This window comes from Pinus tabuliformis, chromosome J (assembly GCF_031772625.1).
Source record: "Pinus tabuliformis cultivar Carrire ecotype Pingquan chromosome J, CPIR1, whole genome shotgun sequence".
Lineage (NCBI taxonomy): Eukaryota > Viridiplantae > Streptophyta > Pinopsida > Pinales > Pinaceae > Pinus > Pinus tabuliformis.
The window spans coordinates 627,230,016-627,249,574 of record NC_142295.1 but is presented as its reverse complement, the minus strand read 5'-3'; the positions used below and the strand labels follow the sequence as shown (position 1 = coordinate 627,249,574).

The 19,559-nt window shown below is 39.3% G+C and overlaps 1 protein-coding gene and 1 pseudogene across 1 annotated transcript; both read left to right on the top strand.

Moving 5' to 3' along the window:
• The first annotated feature begins 272 nt into the window (after positions 1–272).
• Positions 273–2,328, top strand: LOC149228507 (pentatricopeptide repeat-containing protein At2g13600-like). The gene has a single exon (XM_089380795.1). It carries the CDS (start codon positions 274–276, stop codon positions 2,326–2,328), a length of 2,055 nt encoding a protein of 684 aa, XP_089236921.1. The 5' UTR covers position 273.
• A 9,752-nt stretch (positions 2,329–12,080) lies between these two features.
• Positions 12,081–14,163, top strand: LOC149228506 (pentatricopeptide repeat-containing protein At2g13600 pseudogene; annotated as a pseudogene).
• The last annotated feature ends 5,396 nt before the right edge of the window (positions 14,164–19,559 follow it).

The window sequence follows — 19,559 nt, the reverse complement described above, 5'->3', positions numbered from 1 at the left end:
AAAGTTCGTAGTGGAGAATATGAAATAGTTATTGTGCTACCCAAACTAGAAGTAATCTTAAGACAAGACAAAAATTAAGGGTGTTGCTTCGGATGCATGCTATAATACACCTTTAAAGGTGAGCCGGACAAATACACCGTTAGCTTAAACAATTGGATTTGAATAACCCTTGTTACCCCTCATATTACGTGAGTGGTAATTCCATGATTAGCAGACTGCATTCCATGATTAGCAGCAGGCAGCAAGGAGCAACTTCGTGGTTTCTGCAATTAAATGAGTAGAATCAGCAGAACCCAACTCCGAATAAAGGAAATTGAATACGCGAATCCCCGAAAAACGAAGAGTATTAACACGATCCTTAAGCGATTTGCACATACTATACAAAGTAATCACAATGTAATCCACACCTCTGCTATCGATGTCAAAACACTCTCTAAACATGGCCGTTTGAAGGAGACGCTCGATATTTTGCACAATAAGGGTATAACCCTACAGTCTTCTGCATATGTCTGTCTCTTGAAGGGCTGCATTCGAAAGAAATCCTTATCAGATGCCAAACGAGTCCACTGTCACATGGAAGAGAGTGGATTCACGGGAGACATACTTTCTCACAATACATTATTGAACGTGTATGTCAAGTGTGCAAGTCTTGTGGACGCTCGCAGAGTTTTTGACCAAATGACTGAAAGAGATGTGTGCTCATGGACAATCATGATTGCAGCTTATGCAAGGCATGGTCCTGCTGAAGAGGCATTGGCATTGTTTCGCAGAATGCGACGAACAGGCTGCCAACCCGATCCCTTTGTTTTTTCAGGCGTTCTTTCAGCGTGTTCGAACTTGGTATCACTGGAACAGGGCATAAAAATCCATCAAGAAATTATAAGAAGTGGATTTGAGTCCGATCTTTCCGTTGCTAATGCCCTTGTAGACATGTATGGAAAATGTGGACAAATGGAGAAGGCACGCGAATTGTTTGACAAAATGCATCAACGAGATATTGTCTCTTGGACTGCGATAATTGCGGGATGCACACAGGCCGGGCTTGTTGATGAGGCTTTGGATCTTTTCAAGGAAATGCCTCAACGAGATGCCATCTCGTGGAATGCAATGATTGCAGGACTTGCACGGAATGGTTTTGTTGGCGAGGCCTTCGAGCTCTTCAAGAAAATGCCTGAACCGAATGTGGCTTCATGGAATGCCATGATTACTGGATTTGCACAGAAGGGGTTTGTTGATGAGGCCCTGAGACTTTTTAATGAAATGCCTCAAAGGGATGTGATTTCATGGAATGCAATGATTGCAGGTTATGCACAAAATGGGTTTGTCAATGAGGCTCTGGAACTCTTTCAGGAAATGCCTCAACCAAATTTGGTTTCATGGAATGCGATAATTGCGGGATTCACACAGAATGGTCATAGTGAGAAGGCCCTGAAGCTTTTTCGACAAATGGAATTAGCAGGTGCAACGCCAAACTCAAAAACGTATGCAAGTATTCTTCCGGCTTGTGCCAAATTGGCTGCTTTGGAGCAGGGAACGGAGATCCATGAAAAAACAATTAGAAGTGGATGTCAGTCTGATGTCTTTGTGATGACTGCCCTTGTAGACATGTATGCACAATGTGGGAGCATAGAAAAGGCAAGGGAACTATTTGACAAATTGCATCCTCGAGCTGTCGTCTCATGGAATGCAATGATTGGAGGATATGCCATGAATGGCCGTGGGAAGGAGGCCCTTGAACTCTTTGAGCAAATGAAACAATCTGAGATGATCCCAGATCACATCACCTTAGTTAGTGTTTTGTCTGCGTGCAGCCATGCAGGTCTGGTGGATGAGGGCTATTTTCACTTCAATTGCATGACAGAACATTATCACATCGCACCTACAATTGAACACTATGTATGCATGGTTGACCTTCTCGGCCGTGCTGGGCGTCTTGATGAAGCAGAAGACTTAATCATTGGGATGCCAATAAAACCAGATGCTGTTGTGTGGATTTGTTTGCTGAGTGCTTGTAGAATACATAACAACTTACATCTAGCTAAAAGAGTGGCAGAACATATTTTTGAATTGGACCCTGAAAACACAGCACCTTATGTCCTTCTGTCAAATATGTATGCTACACTTGGCAGGTGGGGTGACATTGAAAAGGTACGAAAATTGATGAGAAACAGAGGCATAAACAAGACACCTGGTTGCAGTTGGATTGAGGTCAATAAACAAGTGCATGCTTTCCTTGAAGGAGACACATCACACCAACAAATGCAGAAAATCTATAGAGTTGGGGAGACTAACTTGGGAGATGAAAGAAGTGGTGTATGTTCCAGATAAAAGGTTTGTATTGAATGATACCAGGGAGAACAAGAAAAACAAAATTCTTTGTTACCATAGTGAAAAACTAGCAATTAGATTTAGTCTAGCAAACACATCCCCTTGGGAACAGTGATTCAAGTTATCAAGAACCTTTGATTGTTTACCGCTAGGCAACCAAGTTCATTTCCAAGATTGTTGCATGAGAGATCGTTGTGAATGATGTCAACCATTTGTGCGATTTCAGAGGACAACGCTCTTGTGGGGATTATAGGTGATGCAAGATGAAGCAAGGGATTATTGCTCCAGGTTTGGCTTATAGCAATTTGTGGCATGTTGTTATCATTCCATCGGAGCAAAGGACTCGGTTTGTTTTGACTTTCTAACGCAGTGTAATGTTTGAAGTGCATGGAGATCTGCTGTACTTATTTGGCCTTAATGGAACAAATCAATGTGGGGATTCATTCTTGTTACTGATAATTGTATGCAAGTCATCTAGATATAAGGAGCATTATTATATTCACAAGACACCTTGTTCATCGTTGAGAATTTATCATCAAATGGATGCTTATGATGTATTTATTTTCATTTAAAAGAGCAATGTAAAATTTTAGTCCATGTACAATGGGCTGCTCTTCATCCAATGCTCAAGTTGGAAGGAGGATGATCAATTCTTGTGAAAAATCTTCCATCAGTCTCAGCAAAGAGCATACAATAGCGGCCAGTTCATCCGTGTCATGAAGGCAAGGAGATTCAACTTTAGTCTTTGCATCAGAGAGGGAGAAGTTTATTTTCCCATCTTGAACTAATTCTGCAGAGGTCTAGACAAGTCTGTGGGATCAGCCACCAAGAGAAAAACATAAAACAGGTCAGAAGCCATATGTAACAAAAGTTGAAATAAAAGGTTTATTCTAGCACACAATATTCAAGGTTGCTACTATTGAAGAGGCCAAGGTCATGATGAGTATAAGCGATTCCTTTTAAATTGTAGTGTTAGATGGTTGTAAGAGGATTAAAATTTGAGAGTTGATGGGAAAATTCCAGGTTTTAATGGTTAGCTGTTTTCACAATCAGAAACTAAAACTTAGAACACTGTAAGGAGAGGAAAAGGTAATTATTAAGAAGAGAGATAAGGTCAAGAAAGAATGAGGCTAAGGATACATGACGATATGCGATTCAAAAGACATGGATGCAAGAGGGATTCTAAACTGCTAGTGTGAGGGTACTCCCATGTAATAGTTGATAGATATTCCTCCCACTTTGAGATTGAAATGCAAGTCACATGGATAGCTTTAATGGATAGTGCTCAAGCAAGGCTGAATATAGAGACTCAAGAGAAACTCTTGACCCAGAAATACTCTTTTTTCATAAAATTTAAAATCTTTTACAAACTCAAATTCTCCGGTAAAATAAAGCTATGCTATTTAGAGATTTTGGCAGAAGTTCATAATGTTGACATTTCATAGCCAAGAAGTGGATAATGTCTGAGAATTTGCTTGTTTACAATTCGTTTCTGTGGAATTTGATCCAAAATAGCAAACTCAGAAAGAATAACCCTTCAAAAGTTCGTAGTGGAGAATATGAAATAGTTATTGTGCTACCCAAACTAGAAGTAATCTTAAGACAAGACAAAAATTAAGGGTGTTGCTTCGGATGCATGCTATAATACACCTTTAAAGGTGAGCCGGACAAATACACCGTTAGCTTAAACAATTGGATTTGGAGTAACCCTTGTTACCCCTCATATTACGTGAGTGGTAAACTTGTGATTTTCGTCAAATGACATAGGTGACATGTTGGGATGCTGATGGACCTTCTATTTCTGCTTGGAGATAGTACATTTTGGTCGGCCATAGTGATGATTGTAGATCCTCTTACTTCACCATGATGTTGATGCATATTGATTTAGTGGATTATATGTCTTGGCTCCTGTTTTGTTCTTTATGGTTACACTTATGGATAGTTGTGCTATGATATGTCACTAGTGGATGGCCCATGTATTGGCACTCTTCACATTGAATATCTCTTCTAGATGGTCCAGCTTACGATGATGCTTGCACCTTCTTTCACATGTTTTATTTGGTCCATAATCAAGGGCGTTGGGGATCCAATATTTGACGAAGTTTTCAAGGGTTTGACCAAGCCTATATGCCAATGCCTTGGACCTTTGGGGTGATTCAACATATGATGTGGCACTAGGGGAGCAAAGAGCAACAAAATAGTGTGGAATGCTTGGCCAAGTGGGATAGGGCATTATATATCGCGATGAGGTGCAAATGTTTCTTAGAAATGTATAAAAAAGTAGTCAATTAAAAAGTCGTTGTTGGAAAGGTCAATATAGCTAGTGGTGGAAGTTATTATTCCCAAGATGATGAAGATAAGGATAAAAAATAGTTATTATAAGTCAAGTAATTGGTCTTCTATAAGTGGTAGGAATCTCCAAAGTGATTAAATTCATTTCGAAGACAAGTTGAATTTGAAGGTGAACGTTGGAGCAACTATGACTATTCTTTTTCATGTTGACTTCCAGACATTTTCGTGTGGAATGTTGGACTCCTTGGGATTGTGGAAGGCAATTCAACCTACTTGGTGGGCAAACTTAAAGCTCTTTAATGTAATAAAATATTATTAGTCTCATAAGTCGACTTAGTCTCCAAATTTTTTGTGGATGAAAAGTCAAATATTAGTATTTTAATGGAGGAGAGGACTAGCCATTAGCAATGAAACTTATAAAATTGCTAGCTCCTCCTCCCATTAGTGGTTGTTGACTGTGAGATTATTTAATAATATGCAATAGGTGCTCTCCGCTAGGGGTCAAGCCTTAGTGGCACCATATATATATATATATATATATATATATATATATATATATATATATATATATATAGGGCATGTTTCACTCTAATATATGGGAGTGAAGAGACATAATCAATCCCTAACACGATAGGAGGGGAAACCCTTAAGCAAAATACCTGTGTATTGGATTGATTCTTCTATTCTCTTTTTATAGCTTTAGCTTATGGTTTATGCTTAATAGACTAACTTGTAGCTACAGTTTGGTTATTACATAGTTCTTACAATTATCGCTTGAACTACAAACGATCATGTGAAAGGGGAGATTCTCATCTCAACCTTAACTACCATTAAGAGGACATAAATCTAAGTGTTGGACAAGCCCTCTAGGGGAAATCTTCAAAAAGATTTGTGGGATATTGGTGGCACTATTGCTGTAGCAATTGGGCCATCTCGAAAGAGTAGATCTTCCTAGTGGAATTGGATTTATCACCTATTATTCTAGATTGGTTTGAATAGGATAGTTTCAACTCCAACTTCTCATCACTCTTAGTCCTCAAAGGAAAGTTGACAAAAAGATGGTGATGTATCTCTCATATATTTATCATATATATCTTTCTCACAATCGACCACATTTTCACACTTTCCATGGTAGTTCACACGTCCCAAGGCAAAGTAGTCTCGAAAGTCAAGCCTTAGTGGCACTATTATACACTCAAATATCTTTCCATGTGTGCAAGAATAATGTCAATTAGATTTTAGATGCAAAAGTTATCTCACAGAAGTTGACTTATCATGTTTGACCAACATGACTTGAGAGGATCCCACATCATCCCCATTTACTTATGGAAAAGAGGTTAGCCACGTGGGACCTATTAATAAGACTCTATGAGAGTTGAGTTTTAACGTATTTCAAGGATTGAATGTGCCAAATTTAACCCCTAGTTGGTCATTGAGTTGTGTTATAAATTGGGTACTAGGAGGAAAGGGGGTTCGATTCTATTCTAGTGCATTTTGTTCCATAGTAAAGAAGAGTAGTTGAGAGTGGATAGGGAGATGGATTGTTTTTTGTAGTAGTTCATTGGACATAGGTATGGCTAATTTTTATTTGCATTATTATTTAGAGAAAGAGAGAACATAGTAGCCTCACCTTCCAACTTGGTTTTCTCGTGAAAGGGTTTACCAGGTCATATCTTGGTGTTATTGCGGTTTGTGAGTGATTGTTTTATCTTTTTTCTATTTTTATCATTTATATATCATATGCATTAATAAATCCATAAATATAAGGAAAGTTAACCCTCATAGTATAGATTTTGGATTTCAATATATTATATTAGGTTTGTTGTGACAAACTATCTAGTGGAATACATGGTAGTTTACTGATCAAACTTCTTAGGAAGTCCACATGTTGGGAGTGAAAGTATAATGGCATGTTCAGTCCATGCTAGAGAACCCAAGCAAATAGAAAACCCCAAATTCACTTTGTCCTCTCTCGGTTGTGTGTAGAACGGATTGCAAATCTAGGCTTGAGTCACCTCCAAAAAGTATTTTCATGAACAAAACCTCTCCTTATTTGACCATCTACTTGCCTTTTCACCAAACACTCCCTTGATTTGTTGTTGCCTCCACTCTGTAGTTCACTTGGTCTCTTTTTCCTAAAATGTGTACACAATCCTTCACCACAGTTTCCTAGTGTCAGATGACTCTTCCTTGAGGTTAAGCATCTACTGAATTGTAATTCAATCAATAACGATAAATATGTGTTGTGATCATAATCTATTGGTTCATTGGTTACATATGTGAAATTATGGAAGTGTGTGCCATATGAGAAGGGTTTTTAAAGATTATTTGTCACTAATAATGTTTAAGAAAAAGACAAATTAAACCTTAATTTTAGATGATGAGATAGCTACCGCAATAAGAAATCTTCTGGGTGAAGCATTGATTTTTTTCTCATGTAACCCAAGTTTCTCAAGGATGGAAGGAAGAATATTATACTTATTATTTTCCTTTGCCTCTTTGGTAGAATCAAACATTGGACCTACTTTATTAGACATCAGTGTCACCTCACTGTTCTTTGACAATGGAACCTTTCTTTCATCCTCCAAAAATCATTCTTTAGCTACAACTTCTCCCTTTGCTTTATCATTTTCTATGCTACCTACCTCTTAGATGAATTGCATACCACCTTTGGCTTCAACTTATCTAAGAATGGGCCCTTCACCTTTCAAAATATCTATTGGAGCTCTTTCTACTTTCCTCTAAACCCACATTCTAATTGATCTTGGATAATATTTCCAAACATGTCCAGTGACATGACAATTCAGGCATATAAATGAAAATTTCCAATAGTCCAATGATTGCATAAACTTCCATTTACCTCATCCTATCTTGATTTCCTCTAGAAGACCCTCTCGAAGGTCCAATTCCACCAATATTAACAACTTTCTTATCAACTTTGGACTATAAATTCACTGTTGTATCTATGAACTTGCCTTAGACCATCTCTCATTGCCTTTAAAGCTTCTTTGTTCCAAAGTTCCATGGAAACACCTGGAAGTTTCACCCATATTAGTTGAGCAAACCTTTTTTCCTTCTGGAATTAAAACCTGGCATTCACTTCTCCAAATGTAGTAATGGTGTACACCAACACCATTTTATTGCTAATACTTTTTTGACATTACCCTCAGATTGAAACTCCAAGGCAAACCAACCATAAATTAGGATATGAAAATTCAAGGTACACCATAAAATCCTAACCATACCTTCTTCATCCATGAATGTGGAGAATCTAACAACAACGATTTCTTAATAAAGTTCCCTGTTAGGACTTTCTCCATTATAGAGGTAGTCTTCTCCATACCCACATGCTCACCCATGACCTACCTTACCTTCTCTTTTTTTGCTCTAATGCACTTCCTTTTATGTTTGCTTCTTAGAACCCCTTATTTTTCAAGGTTCCCCTCCTCACCCTGCTCCCGCCCCACCCGCTCCCACCCCCACATTTCATGTACACCTCTAGGTTGTGCTTCTTATGAAAAAGCTCTTAATCCCCAACATAATCATGTACCACAACCTTCCTCAAAACCTGAGCTCAAAACCTCATTCTATACATGTCTTTCTAGAGCTTCTTCATACCCACATGCTCACCGATGACCTACCTTACCTTCTCTTTTTTTGCTCTAATGCACTTTATTTTATGTTTACTTCTTAGAACCACTTATTTTTCAAGGTTCCCCCCCTCACCTCCTGACCCACCCCCACATTTCATGTACACCTCTAGGTTGTGCTTCTTATGACAAAGCTCTTAATCCCCAACACAATCCTGTACCACAACCTTCCTCAAAACCTGAGCTCAAAACCTCATTTTATACATCTATCTCTAGAAATTTCTGCCCTCCACCTCTACATGGATAATTTGTGATCGAACATGTGATAATAACTTTCTCCCTGACAACGTCTGACTTCCTTTAAAATTTTAATATTAGGTACCACCTTGAAATCATTGATGCCTTCATACCATACCTTGTTAGCTTGATCAAATTAATTATTTGTCGCATCCTCCTCTGTTGGAACCTCTGTTGAGTGTTTATCTAGATCTTCTAATGTTTGGTTTATAAGCTTTTCCTCTCTTGGAATCACCTTGTCTCCTATGGTTTAGATATAGTAAGATGACTTGATTCTTTACGTTTCCTCTCGCTAATCTTGACTTCTTAATTTGAATCGAGGACTCAAACCATATTCCATTTGTTGATAAGTTTGTCCCTAGAACATAAGGTATATTTGAGAAATACCTCCTCCCTCTTCGAGTAAGCCACCAACACCTCCATCGTTGACCTTCGCCTAGACATATCACCACACCACTAATTTACTTATTGTTGGATAGTATTCAATAATCTTTATCAATCTCCACCTATAAACATTGACTTTTAAAGGAATATAACTATTCGTAATCAAATTGTAAAGAAATTGCGATTGGGTAATCTTTATAGCGTTCCTAACAAGGCGAGGGTTGCTTAGCTAGTTCGTAAATGCACACAGAAGGAGTAATTTACATTATTATTTATTCCCTATGGAATTTCACAAAGAATTGGGTATAAAATTAAATTCAAACATACAGTGATCCACAATTGGGTGAGAGTGTATTTGTCCAAGTTTTGATGCGCTGAACGGTTTCTTTGGATACACGTACTCTTCTTTCCTTCTGGTATGGTCCATGGGGAGTTCATTGCGTTCAATGAAATACAAAATGTTCAATCCCTCTTCGATTTGAGATTGAAAGGATTGTCAATATAAAATGTTCAATCCCTCTCCGATTCAAGATTGAAGGGATTGTCATAAAGATAAAATAAAATAATTATATTTATGTCTAATTATTGACCATAAATTAGGTCAAAAGGATTGTTGAGTACAATGATGTCTATACAAAACTAGAGAACCAAAACTATAGATACAATGCATGAAGTAACTAATATCTGGCTCTCGCAAAGAAGATCTAAGGGCTAATAAGTCTAAGGATCAAACCCATCTTTCCTAACATCCAAGGCTGAATGAAGAACACTAAAGAAACTTGACAAAGTTTGTTGGCCCGATGAAGCACTGGTGGAAAGTGCGGCCTGTCCACTAAATCGTTGTCTTGGGGAGTTCACTCGTTGTCAAGGTCTGGAGGAACTAGTCCATCTCCCAGGAATGGATCTAAGACGTATATGCTGCTGAGATCTCGTGTGGTTGGGTGAGGTCCAACAAATATTCACTCATCTAGAATCTGGATGTGTACTAGTATCCATCGATCTCTTGGTGCCCTTGTCTAAAGGTAGTACCCTGAAAAATGTCTCGATCCTCTGTGTGGGGTCCGGTCTAATGGGAGGCTGAAGAATATGCACTCGGACCCTGAAAGCCTCTTTCATATATAGGGCCAAACATCTCTGATCGACATACCTGAAAAATTCGGTGAGGGTCTAAGAATCTCTGAACAAGCAATGGAGCCTTCCTTTGATCTTGTAGTAGACAGGGCATCCAAAAATGAAGTGCACCTCGATCTCCACTTCTTGAAAATGACATGCCTGACAGATTTTGTTTGGTCTATCAATCTGGTGGTCCATCTCTACCCGAAGTCTATGAGAACCTACTCTGAACTGGCCTAGAGGAATGCGAAGAGCATGCATCGAGCGACGAAGTGTACATTGGGGTTGAACAATGAGCCCATCTCTCAACTCCAAGAAGTGCTTAGTGTAGAAGGTCATCTTTGGGTGCAACCCTCCCAGAGGATTGACCGAGGTGACCTGGACAAACTGCCTATAGATGTCCTCCCTGATGATCTTGTTCAACTCCTGTGTAGTAGGTAAAAGGTGACTAGGTGCATCTAAGGAATATCAGAAAGGAGGGAGACGATCCAATTGAATGCCCACTGACTCTAAGAGATCTGAAACTCCTGTAAACCAACATCTGGTTCGGCCCGAGGGAGTAGAATGAACAATAGTCTCAAAAGAGCAATATGCCAAGTAAGGATATTGGTCCTTACTCTTTATCGAGTCTGCAAAGCTTCGGACACGATGCAAAAATGAAACCAATTTGAAGACCGTCTCAAGCCGAAAAGGATGAGCTCCAAACTTTGCAAGGATGATGTGTTGAGGTAATGTCTATTTTCATTTAATGATGCGGCGGAGAAGAAGAATCTAGACTCTCTCAGCTGAAGCCCAATTTGACTAATGTAAAGACGGTCCCCAAATCTCTGAGCCATACAGAACAGTGGGACAGATCAAGGTGTCCATGAGGCTCAACCTAGATGAGATGTCCTGGAAGTGATGTTGAAAGCACCGTCTCCTAAGAAGGGCTAAGGATCCATATCTTTTGTTGATATGAGGCTGAAGCACTAGTCGCAAACTGAAGCGAGGACCTGAATTGCACCCCCAAATAAGTATACTGGTTGGTGATCTCAACCTCTCCTAAGAAGGGCTAAGGATCCATATCTTTTGTTGATATGAGGCTGAAGTGCTAGTCGCAAACTGAAGCGAGGACCTGAGAATTGCACCCCCAAATAAGTATACTGGTTGGTGATCTCAACCTCCTCCCTCTAAATATGAAGTAAAGGTCTGAAGTTTTCTTCACCCCATTGAAGATCATTACCTTGGTTTTACCTAGGTTGACAGTCAACTGTCGAAGATCACAAAATAGAACTAAAGCATCCAACTGCTTCTGTAATCCTTCCGAGGATGAAGAGAGGAAAATCACGTCGTCAGCGAAAAGTAAAATAGATATCAACCCCTCATGAAAAAGGCAATCATTGATATCATAAATACGCTCGTATAGGAATGCCTCCCACTCATCACTATAAATCCCAAACAAGGTAGGGAACATTATACAACCTTGTTTAACACCAATCGTTGATTCCATTAATCACAAACAATCCGATCGAATCAAACATTCTGATTCGAAACTACTAACCAGTTCAGGCTGTTCCCTTCCGAAACAATAACCCTTCTACAGGCGCTCTTCTCTCAAACATATTTGAGCAGAACTTTGTCTTCAAATCCTCGAACCATACAAGAATTCTGTACCAATTTTTTTCTTTTTTTTGGACGGGTGCACTACGACTCCTAGACTGCATTCCATGATTAGCAGACTGCATTCCATGATTAGCAGCAGGCAGCAAGGAGCAACTTCGTGGTTTTTGCAATTAAATGAGTAGAATCAGCAGAACCCTACTCCGAATAAAGGAAATTGAATACGCGAATCCCCAAAAAACGAAGAGTATTAACACGATCCTTAAGCGATTTACGCATACTATACAAAGTAATCACAATGTAATCCACACCTCTGCTATCGATGTCAAAACACTCTCTAAACATGGCCGTTTGAAGGAGACGCTCGATATTTTGCACAATAAGGGTATAACCCTACAGTCTTCTGCATATGTATGTCTCTTGAAGGGCTGCATTCGAAGGAAATCCTTATCAGATGCCAAACGAGTCCACTGTCACATGGAAGAGATTGGATTCACGGGAGACATACTTTCTCACAATACATTATTGAACGTGTATGTCAAGTGTGCAAGTCTTGTGGACGCTCGCAGAGTTTTTGACCAAATGACTGAAAGAGATGTGTGTTCATGGACAATCATGATTGCAGCTTATGCAAGGCATGGTCCTGCTGAAGAGGCATTGGCATTGTTTCGCAGAATGCGACGAACAGGCTGCCAACCCGATCCCTTTGTTTTTTCAGGCGTTCTTTCAGCGTGTTCGAACTTGGTATCACTGGAACAGGGCATAAAAATCCATCAAGAAATTATAAGAAGTGGATTTGAGTCCGATCTTTCCGTTGCTAATGCCCTTGTAGACATGTATGGAAAATGTGGACAAATAGAGAAGGCACGCGAATTGTTTGACAAAATGCATCAACGAGATATTGTCTCTTGGACTGCGATAATTGCGGGATGCACACAGGCCGGGCTCGTTGATGAGGCTTTGGATCTTTTCAGGGAAATGCCTCAACGAGATGCCATCTCGTGGAATGCAATGATTGCAGGACTTGCGCGGAATGGTTTTGTTGGCGAGGCCTTCGAGCTCTTCAAGGAAATGCCTGAACCGAATGTGGCTTCATGGAATGCCATGATTACTGGATTTGCACAGAAGGGGTTTGTTGATGAGGCCCCGAGACTTTTTAATGAAATGCCTCAAAAGGATGTGATTTCATGGAATGCAATGATTGCAGGTTATGCACAAAATGGGTTTGTCAATGAGGCTCTGGAACTCTTTCAGGAAATGCCTCAACCAAATTTGGTTTCATGGAATGCGATAATTGCGGGATTCACACAGAATGGTGATAGTGAGAAGGCCCTGAAGCTTTTTCGACAAATGGAATTAGCAGGTGCAACGCCAAACTCAAAAACGTATGCAAGTATTCTTCCGGCTTGTGCCAAATTGGCTGCTTTGGAGCAAGGAACGAAGATCCATGAAAAAACAATTAGAAGTGAATGTCAGTCTGATGTCTTTGTGATGACTGCCCTTGTAGACGTGTATGCACAATGTGGGAGCATAGAAAAGGCAAGGGAACTATTTGACAAATTGCATCCTCGAGCTGTCGTCTCATGGAATGCAATGATTGGAGGATATGCCATGAATGGCCGTGGGAAGGAGGCCCTTGAACTCTTTGAGCAAATGAAACAATCTGAGATGATCCCAGATCACATCACCTTAGTTAGTGTTTTGTCTGCGTGCAGCCATGCAGGTCTGGTGGATGAGGGCTATTTTCACTTCAATTGCATGACAGAACATTATCACATCGCACCTACAATTGAACACTATGTATGCATGGTTGACCTTCTCGGCCGTGCTGGGCGTCTTGATGAAGCAGAAGACTTAATCATTGGGATGCCAATAAAACCAGATGCTGTTGTGTGGATTTGTTTGCTGAGTGCTTGTAGAATACATAACAACTTACATCTAGCTAAAAGAGTGGCAGAACATATTTTTGAATTGGACCCTGAAAACACAGCACCTTATGTCCTTCTGTCAAATATGTATGCTACACTTGGCAGGTGGGGTGACATTGAAAAGGTACAAAAATTGATGAGAAACAGAGGCATAAACAAGACACCTGGTTGCAGTTGGATTGAGGTCAATAAACAAGTGCATGCTTTCCTTGAAGGAGACACATCACACCAACAAATGCAGAAAATCTATAGAGTTGGGGAGACTAACTTGGGAGATGAAAGAAGCGGTGTATGTTCCAGATAAAAGGTTTGTATTGAATGATACCAGGGAGAACAAGAAAAACAAAATTCTTTGTTACCATAGTGAAAAAATAGCAATTACATTTAGTCTAGCAAACACATCCCCTTGGGAACAGTGATTCAATTTATCAAGAACCTTTGATTGTTTACCGCTAGGCAACCAAGTTCATTTCCAAGATTGTTGCATGAGAGATCGTTGTGAATGATGTCAACCATTTCTGCGATTTCAGAGGACAGCGCTCTTGTGGGGATTATAGGTGATGCAAGATGAAGCAAGGGATTATTGCTCCAGGTTTGGCTTATAGCAATTTGTGGCATGTTGTTATCATTCCATCGGAGCAAAGGACTTGGTTTGTTTTGACTTTCTAACGCAGTGTAATGTTTGAAGTGCATGGAGATCTGCTGTACTTATTTGGCCTTAATGGAACAAATCAATGTGGGGATTCATTCTTGTTACTGATAATTGTATGCAAGTCATCTAGATATAAGGAGCATTATTATATTCACAAGACACCTTGTTCATCGTTGAGAATTTATCATCAAATGGATGCTTATGATGTATTTATTTTCATTTAAAAGAGCAATGTAAAATTTTAGTCCATGTACAATGGGCTGCTCTTCATCCAATGCTCAAGTTGGAAGGAGGATGATCAATTCTTGTGAAAAATCTTCCATCAGTCTCAGCAAAGAGCATACAGTAGCGGCCAGTTCATCTGTGTCATGAAGGCAAGGAGATTCAACTTTAGTCTTTGCATCAGAGAGGGAGAAGTTTATTTTCCCATCTTGAACTAATTCTGCAGAGGTCTAGACAAGTCTGTGGGATCAGGCACCAAGAGAAAAACATAAAACAGGTCAGAAGCCATATGTAACAAAAGTTGAAATAAAAGGTTTATTCTAGCACACAATATTCAAGGTTGCTACTATTGAAGAGGCCAAGGTCATGATGAGTATAAGCGATTCCTTTTAAATTGTAGTGTTAGATGGTTGTAAGAGGATTAAAATTTGAGAGTTGATGGGAAAATTCCAGGTTTTAATCGTTAGCTGTTTTCACAATCAGAAACTAAAACTTAGAACACTGTAAGGAGAGGAAAAGGTAATTATTAAGAAGAGAGAGAAGGTCAAGAAAGAATGAGGCTAAGGATACATGACGATATGCGATTCAAAAGACATGGATGTAAGAGGGATTCTAAACTGCTAGTGTGAGGGTACTCCCATGTAATAGTTGATAGATATTCCTCCCACTTTGAGATTGAAATGCAAGTCACATGGATAGCTTTAATGGATAGTGCTCAAGCAAGGCTGAATATAGAGACTCAAGAGAAACTCTTGACCCAGAAATACTCTTTTTTCATAAAATTTAAAATCTTTTACAAACTCAAATTCTCCGGTAAAATAAAGCTATGCTATTTAGAGATTTTGGCAGAAGTTCATAATGTTGACATCTCATAGCCAAGAAGTGGATAATGTCTGAGAATTTGCTTGTTTACAATTCGTTTCTGTGGAATTTGATCCAAAATAGCAAACTCAGAAAGAATAACCCTTCAAAAGTTCGTAGTGGAGAATATGAAATAGTTATTGTGCTACCCAAACTAGAAGTAATCTTAAGACAAGACAAAAATTAAGGGTGTTGCTTCGAATGCATGCTATAATACACCTTTAAAGGTGAGTCGGACAAATACACCGTTAGCTTAAACAATTGGATTTGGAGTAACCCTTGTTACCCCTCATATTACGTGAGTGGTAAACTTGTGATTTTCGTCAAATGACATAGGTGACATGTTGGGATGCTGATGGACCTTCTATTTCTGCTTGGAGATAGTACATTTTGGTCGGCCATAGTGATGATTGTAGATCCTCTTACTTCACCATGATGTTGATGCATATTGATTTAGTGGATTATATGTCTTGGCTCCTGTTTTGTTCTTTATGGTTACACTTATGGATAGTTGTGCTATGATATGTCACTAGTGGATGGCCCATGTATTGGCACTCTTCACATTGAATATCTCTTCTAGATGGTCCAGCTTACGATGATGCTTGCACCTTCTTTCACATGTTTTATTTGGGCCATAATCAAGGGTGTTGGGGATCCGAGATTTGACGAAGTTTTCAAAGGTTTGACCAAGCCTATATGCCAATGCCTTGGACCTTTGGGGTGATTCAACATATGATGTGGCACTAGGGGAGAAATGAGCAACAAAATAGTGTGGAACGCTTGGCCAAGTGGGATAGGGCATTATAGATCACAATGAGGTGCAAATGTTTCTTAGAAATGTATAAAAAAGTAGTCAATTAAAAAGTTGTTGTTGGAAAGGTCAATATAGGTAGTGGTGGAAGTTACTATTCCGAAGATGATGAGGATAAGGATAAAAAATAGTTATTATAAGTCAAATAATTGGTCTTCTATAAGTGGTAGGAATCTCCAGAGTGATTAACTTCATTCCGAAGACAAGTTGAATTTGAAGGTGAATGTTGGAGCAACTATGACTATTCTTTTTCATGTTGACTTCCAGACATTTTCGTGTGGAATGTTGGACTCCTTGGGATTGTGGAAGGTAATTCAACCCACTTGGTGGGCAAACTTAAAGCTCTTTAATGTAATAAAATATTATTAGTCTCATAAGTTGACTTAGTCTCCAAATTTTTTGTGGATTAAAAGTCAAATATTAGTATTTTAATGGGGGAGAGAACTAGCCATTAGCAATGAAACTTATAAAATTGCTAGCTCCTCCTCCCATTAGCGGTTGTTGACTATGAGATTATTTTATAATATGCAATAGGTGCTCTCCGCTAGGGGTCAAGCCTTAGTGGCTATATATATATATATATATATATATATATATATATATATATAGGCGTGTTTCACTCTAATATCTGGGAGTGAAGAGACATAATCAACCCCTAACACGATAGGAGGGGAAACCCTTAAGCAAAATACATGTGTATTGGATTGATTCTTCTATGCTTTTTTTATAGCTTTAGCTTATAGTTTATGCTTAATAGACTAACTTGTAGCTACAGTTTGGTTATTACATAGTTCTTACAATTATCGCTTAAACTACAAACGATCATGTGAAAGGGGAGATTCTCATCTCAACCTTAACTACCATTAAGAGGACATAAATCTAAGTGTTGGACAAGCCGTCTAGGGGAAATCTTTAACAAGATTTGTGGGATATTGGTGGCACTATTGCTGTAGCAATTGGGCCATCTCGAAAGAGTAGATCCTCCTAGTGGAATTGGATTTATCACCTATTATTCTAGATTGGTTTGAATAGGATAGTTTCAATTCCAACTTCTCATTACTCTTAGTCCTCAAAGGAAAGTTGACAAAAAGATGGTGATGTATCTCTCATATATAGCATTCTCACAATCAACCACATTTTCACACTTTCCATGGTAGTTCACACTTCCCAAGGCAAAGTAGTCTTGAAAGTCAAGCCTTAGTGGCGCCATATATATATATATATATATACCACACCCCTTGGCACTATTATACACTCAAATATCTTTCCAAGTGTGCAAGAATAATGTCAATTAGATTTTAGATGCAAAAGTTATGCCTCACAGAATTTGACTTAGCATGTTTGACCAACATAATTTGAGAGGATCCCACATCATCCCCCTTTACTTATGGAAAAGGGGTTAGCCATGTGGGACCTATTAATAAGACTCTAGGAGAGTTGAGTTTTAACGTATTTCAAAGATTGAATGTGCCAAATTTAACGCCTAGTTGGTCATCGAGTTGTGTTATAAATTGGGTGCTAGGAGGAAAAGGGGTTTGATTCTATTCTAGTGCATTTTGTTCCATAGTAAAGAAGAGTAGTTGAGAGTGGATAGGGAGATGGATTGTTTTCTGTAGTTGTTCATTGGACATAGGCATAGCTACTTTTTATTTGCATTATTATTTAGAGAAAGAAAGAGCATAGTAGCCCTACCTTCCAGCTTGGTTTTCTCGTGAAAGGGTTTACCAGGTCATATCTTGGTGTTATTGCGGTTTCTGAGTCATTGTTTTTATCTTTTTTTCTATTTTTATCATTTATATATCGTATGCATTAATAAATCCATAAATATAAGGAAAGTTAACCCTCATAGTATAGATTTTGGATTTCAATATATTATATTAGGTTTGTTGTGACAAACTGTCTAGTGCAATACATGTTAGTTTACCGATCAAACTTCTTAGGAAGTCCACATGTTGGGAGTGAAAATATAATGGCATGTTTTGTCCATGCTAGAGAACCCAAGCAAATAGAAAACCCCAAATTCACTTTGTCCTCTCTCGGTTGTGTGTAGAAGGGATTGCAAATCTAGGCTTGAGTCACCTCCAAAAAGTATTTTCATGAACAAAACCTCTCCTTATTTGACCATCTACTTGCCTTTTCACCAAACACTCCCTTGATTTGTTGTTGCCTCCACTCTGTAATTCAATTGGTCTCTTTTTCCTAAAAGGTGTACATAATCCTTCACCACAGTGTCCTAGTGTCAAATGAGTCTTCCTTAAGGTTAAGCATCTATTGAATTGTAATTCAATCAATAACGATAAATATGTGTTGTGATCATAATCTATTGGTTCGTTTGATCCAGGTGGATATTGGTGGCCACCTGCCAAGTCCACCTGGACCCCCACCATTGTGTCTCTCAGCATTTTCAGTTTCCTTAATTGTAGCACAACTTACTATTTTTAGCAGTTTTTCGGGTCCTGAACTTCCGGAGCCATTTTGAGGCCTTAAACGACGTTTTTTGGGAAATCTGGTGCAACATAGGTCCATGGACCGATGTCCATGGACCGATGTTGCCTCCCAAAGTGGCAGTGCTCGGATAGATCTTTCTAATGAGCTATTGTACGCGTCAAACGGAGATCGTATGCCGAAGTTACGACCCTGGGAAGTTGGTGTACCAATTTACCCAAACAGGGCCCACAATTTGGCGTTTCATCTTCTAGGGTTAGGTTTTGGAATGTTAAGGGTTTTCCATTGTTTCTCAACAATAAATAGGCCTTCGAGCCTCATTGTAACACAGTTCAGAGGCATGTAGCCACCACATCTCTTCTCATAGATAAGCTACCATCGCCCTAGCTGGTTTATTTCCATTTCTGGTTGTAAGCATATTTCAGTATTTTCCATTAATGAAATGAAGTATTATTTCCGCTGCATCTTTGTGTATATGGTTATCTCTGTAATTTGTTGCATTCCTGTTTAAATCCGGATCATTGGTATCAGAGCGGTCTGCTTTTTCTCTGTTTTTCTTTGCATGTCCCCAACAAGGTCGGGATATAAGGAGTTAGGGCTTGAACTGGTTGAACCTTTGCAAGACCAGCCGCACAATCCCGACGGCCTCCCATGGTGGATGAGAAGAAAGACGAGGGGGCAGGAGATCCCATCAAAATCTTGCTCGAAGAAGCCCTCGAGCGACAACGGAAAGCGATGATGGACAACTTTGCCCAGATCCTTCAGCGGCTACCCAGAAGCGACGCATCGGCTTCCAGCAGCTACTCTGGAAACACCATGCCCTTTAAGGTACAAGTTAATTTTGAAATCCCCATATTCGAGGGTCAGATAGACGCAAATGCCGTAGATAAATGGTTAAATCTGCTAGAGGGTTATTTTTATGTTCATGAATTTTCGTCAAAGCAGCCCCCCACGTCAAGGACTGGTGGGAAACCTATTGCGAGCAGAAGGATGAAAGTTCTGACTCAGCCGCACCCACCTGGAATTCATTTCGGGAT

Bases quoted from the DNA above. Each gene is read 5' to 3' on its own strand.
- LOC149228507 (XM_089380795.1), top strand. From the start codon at position 274: ATGAGTAGAATCAGCAGAACCCAACTCCGAATAAAGGAAATTGAATAC.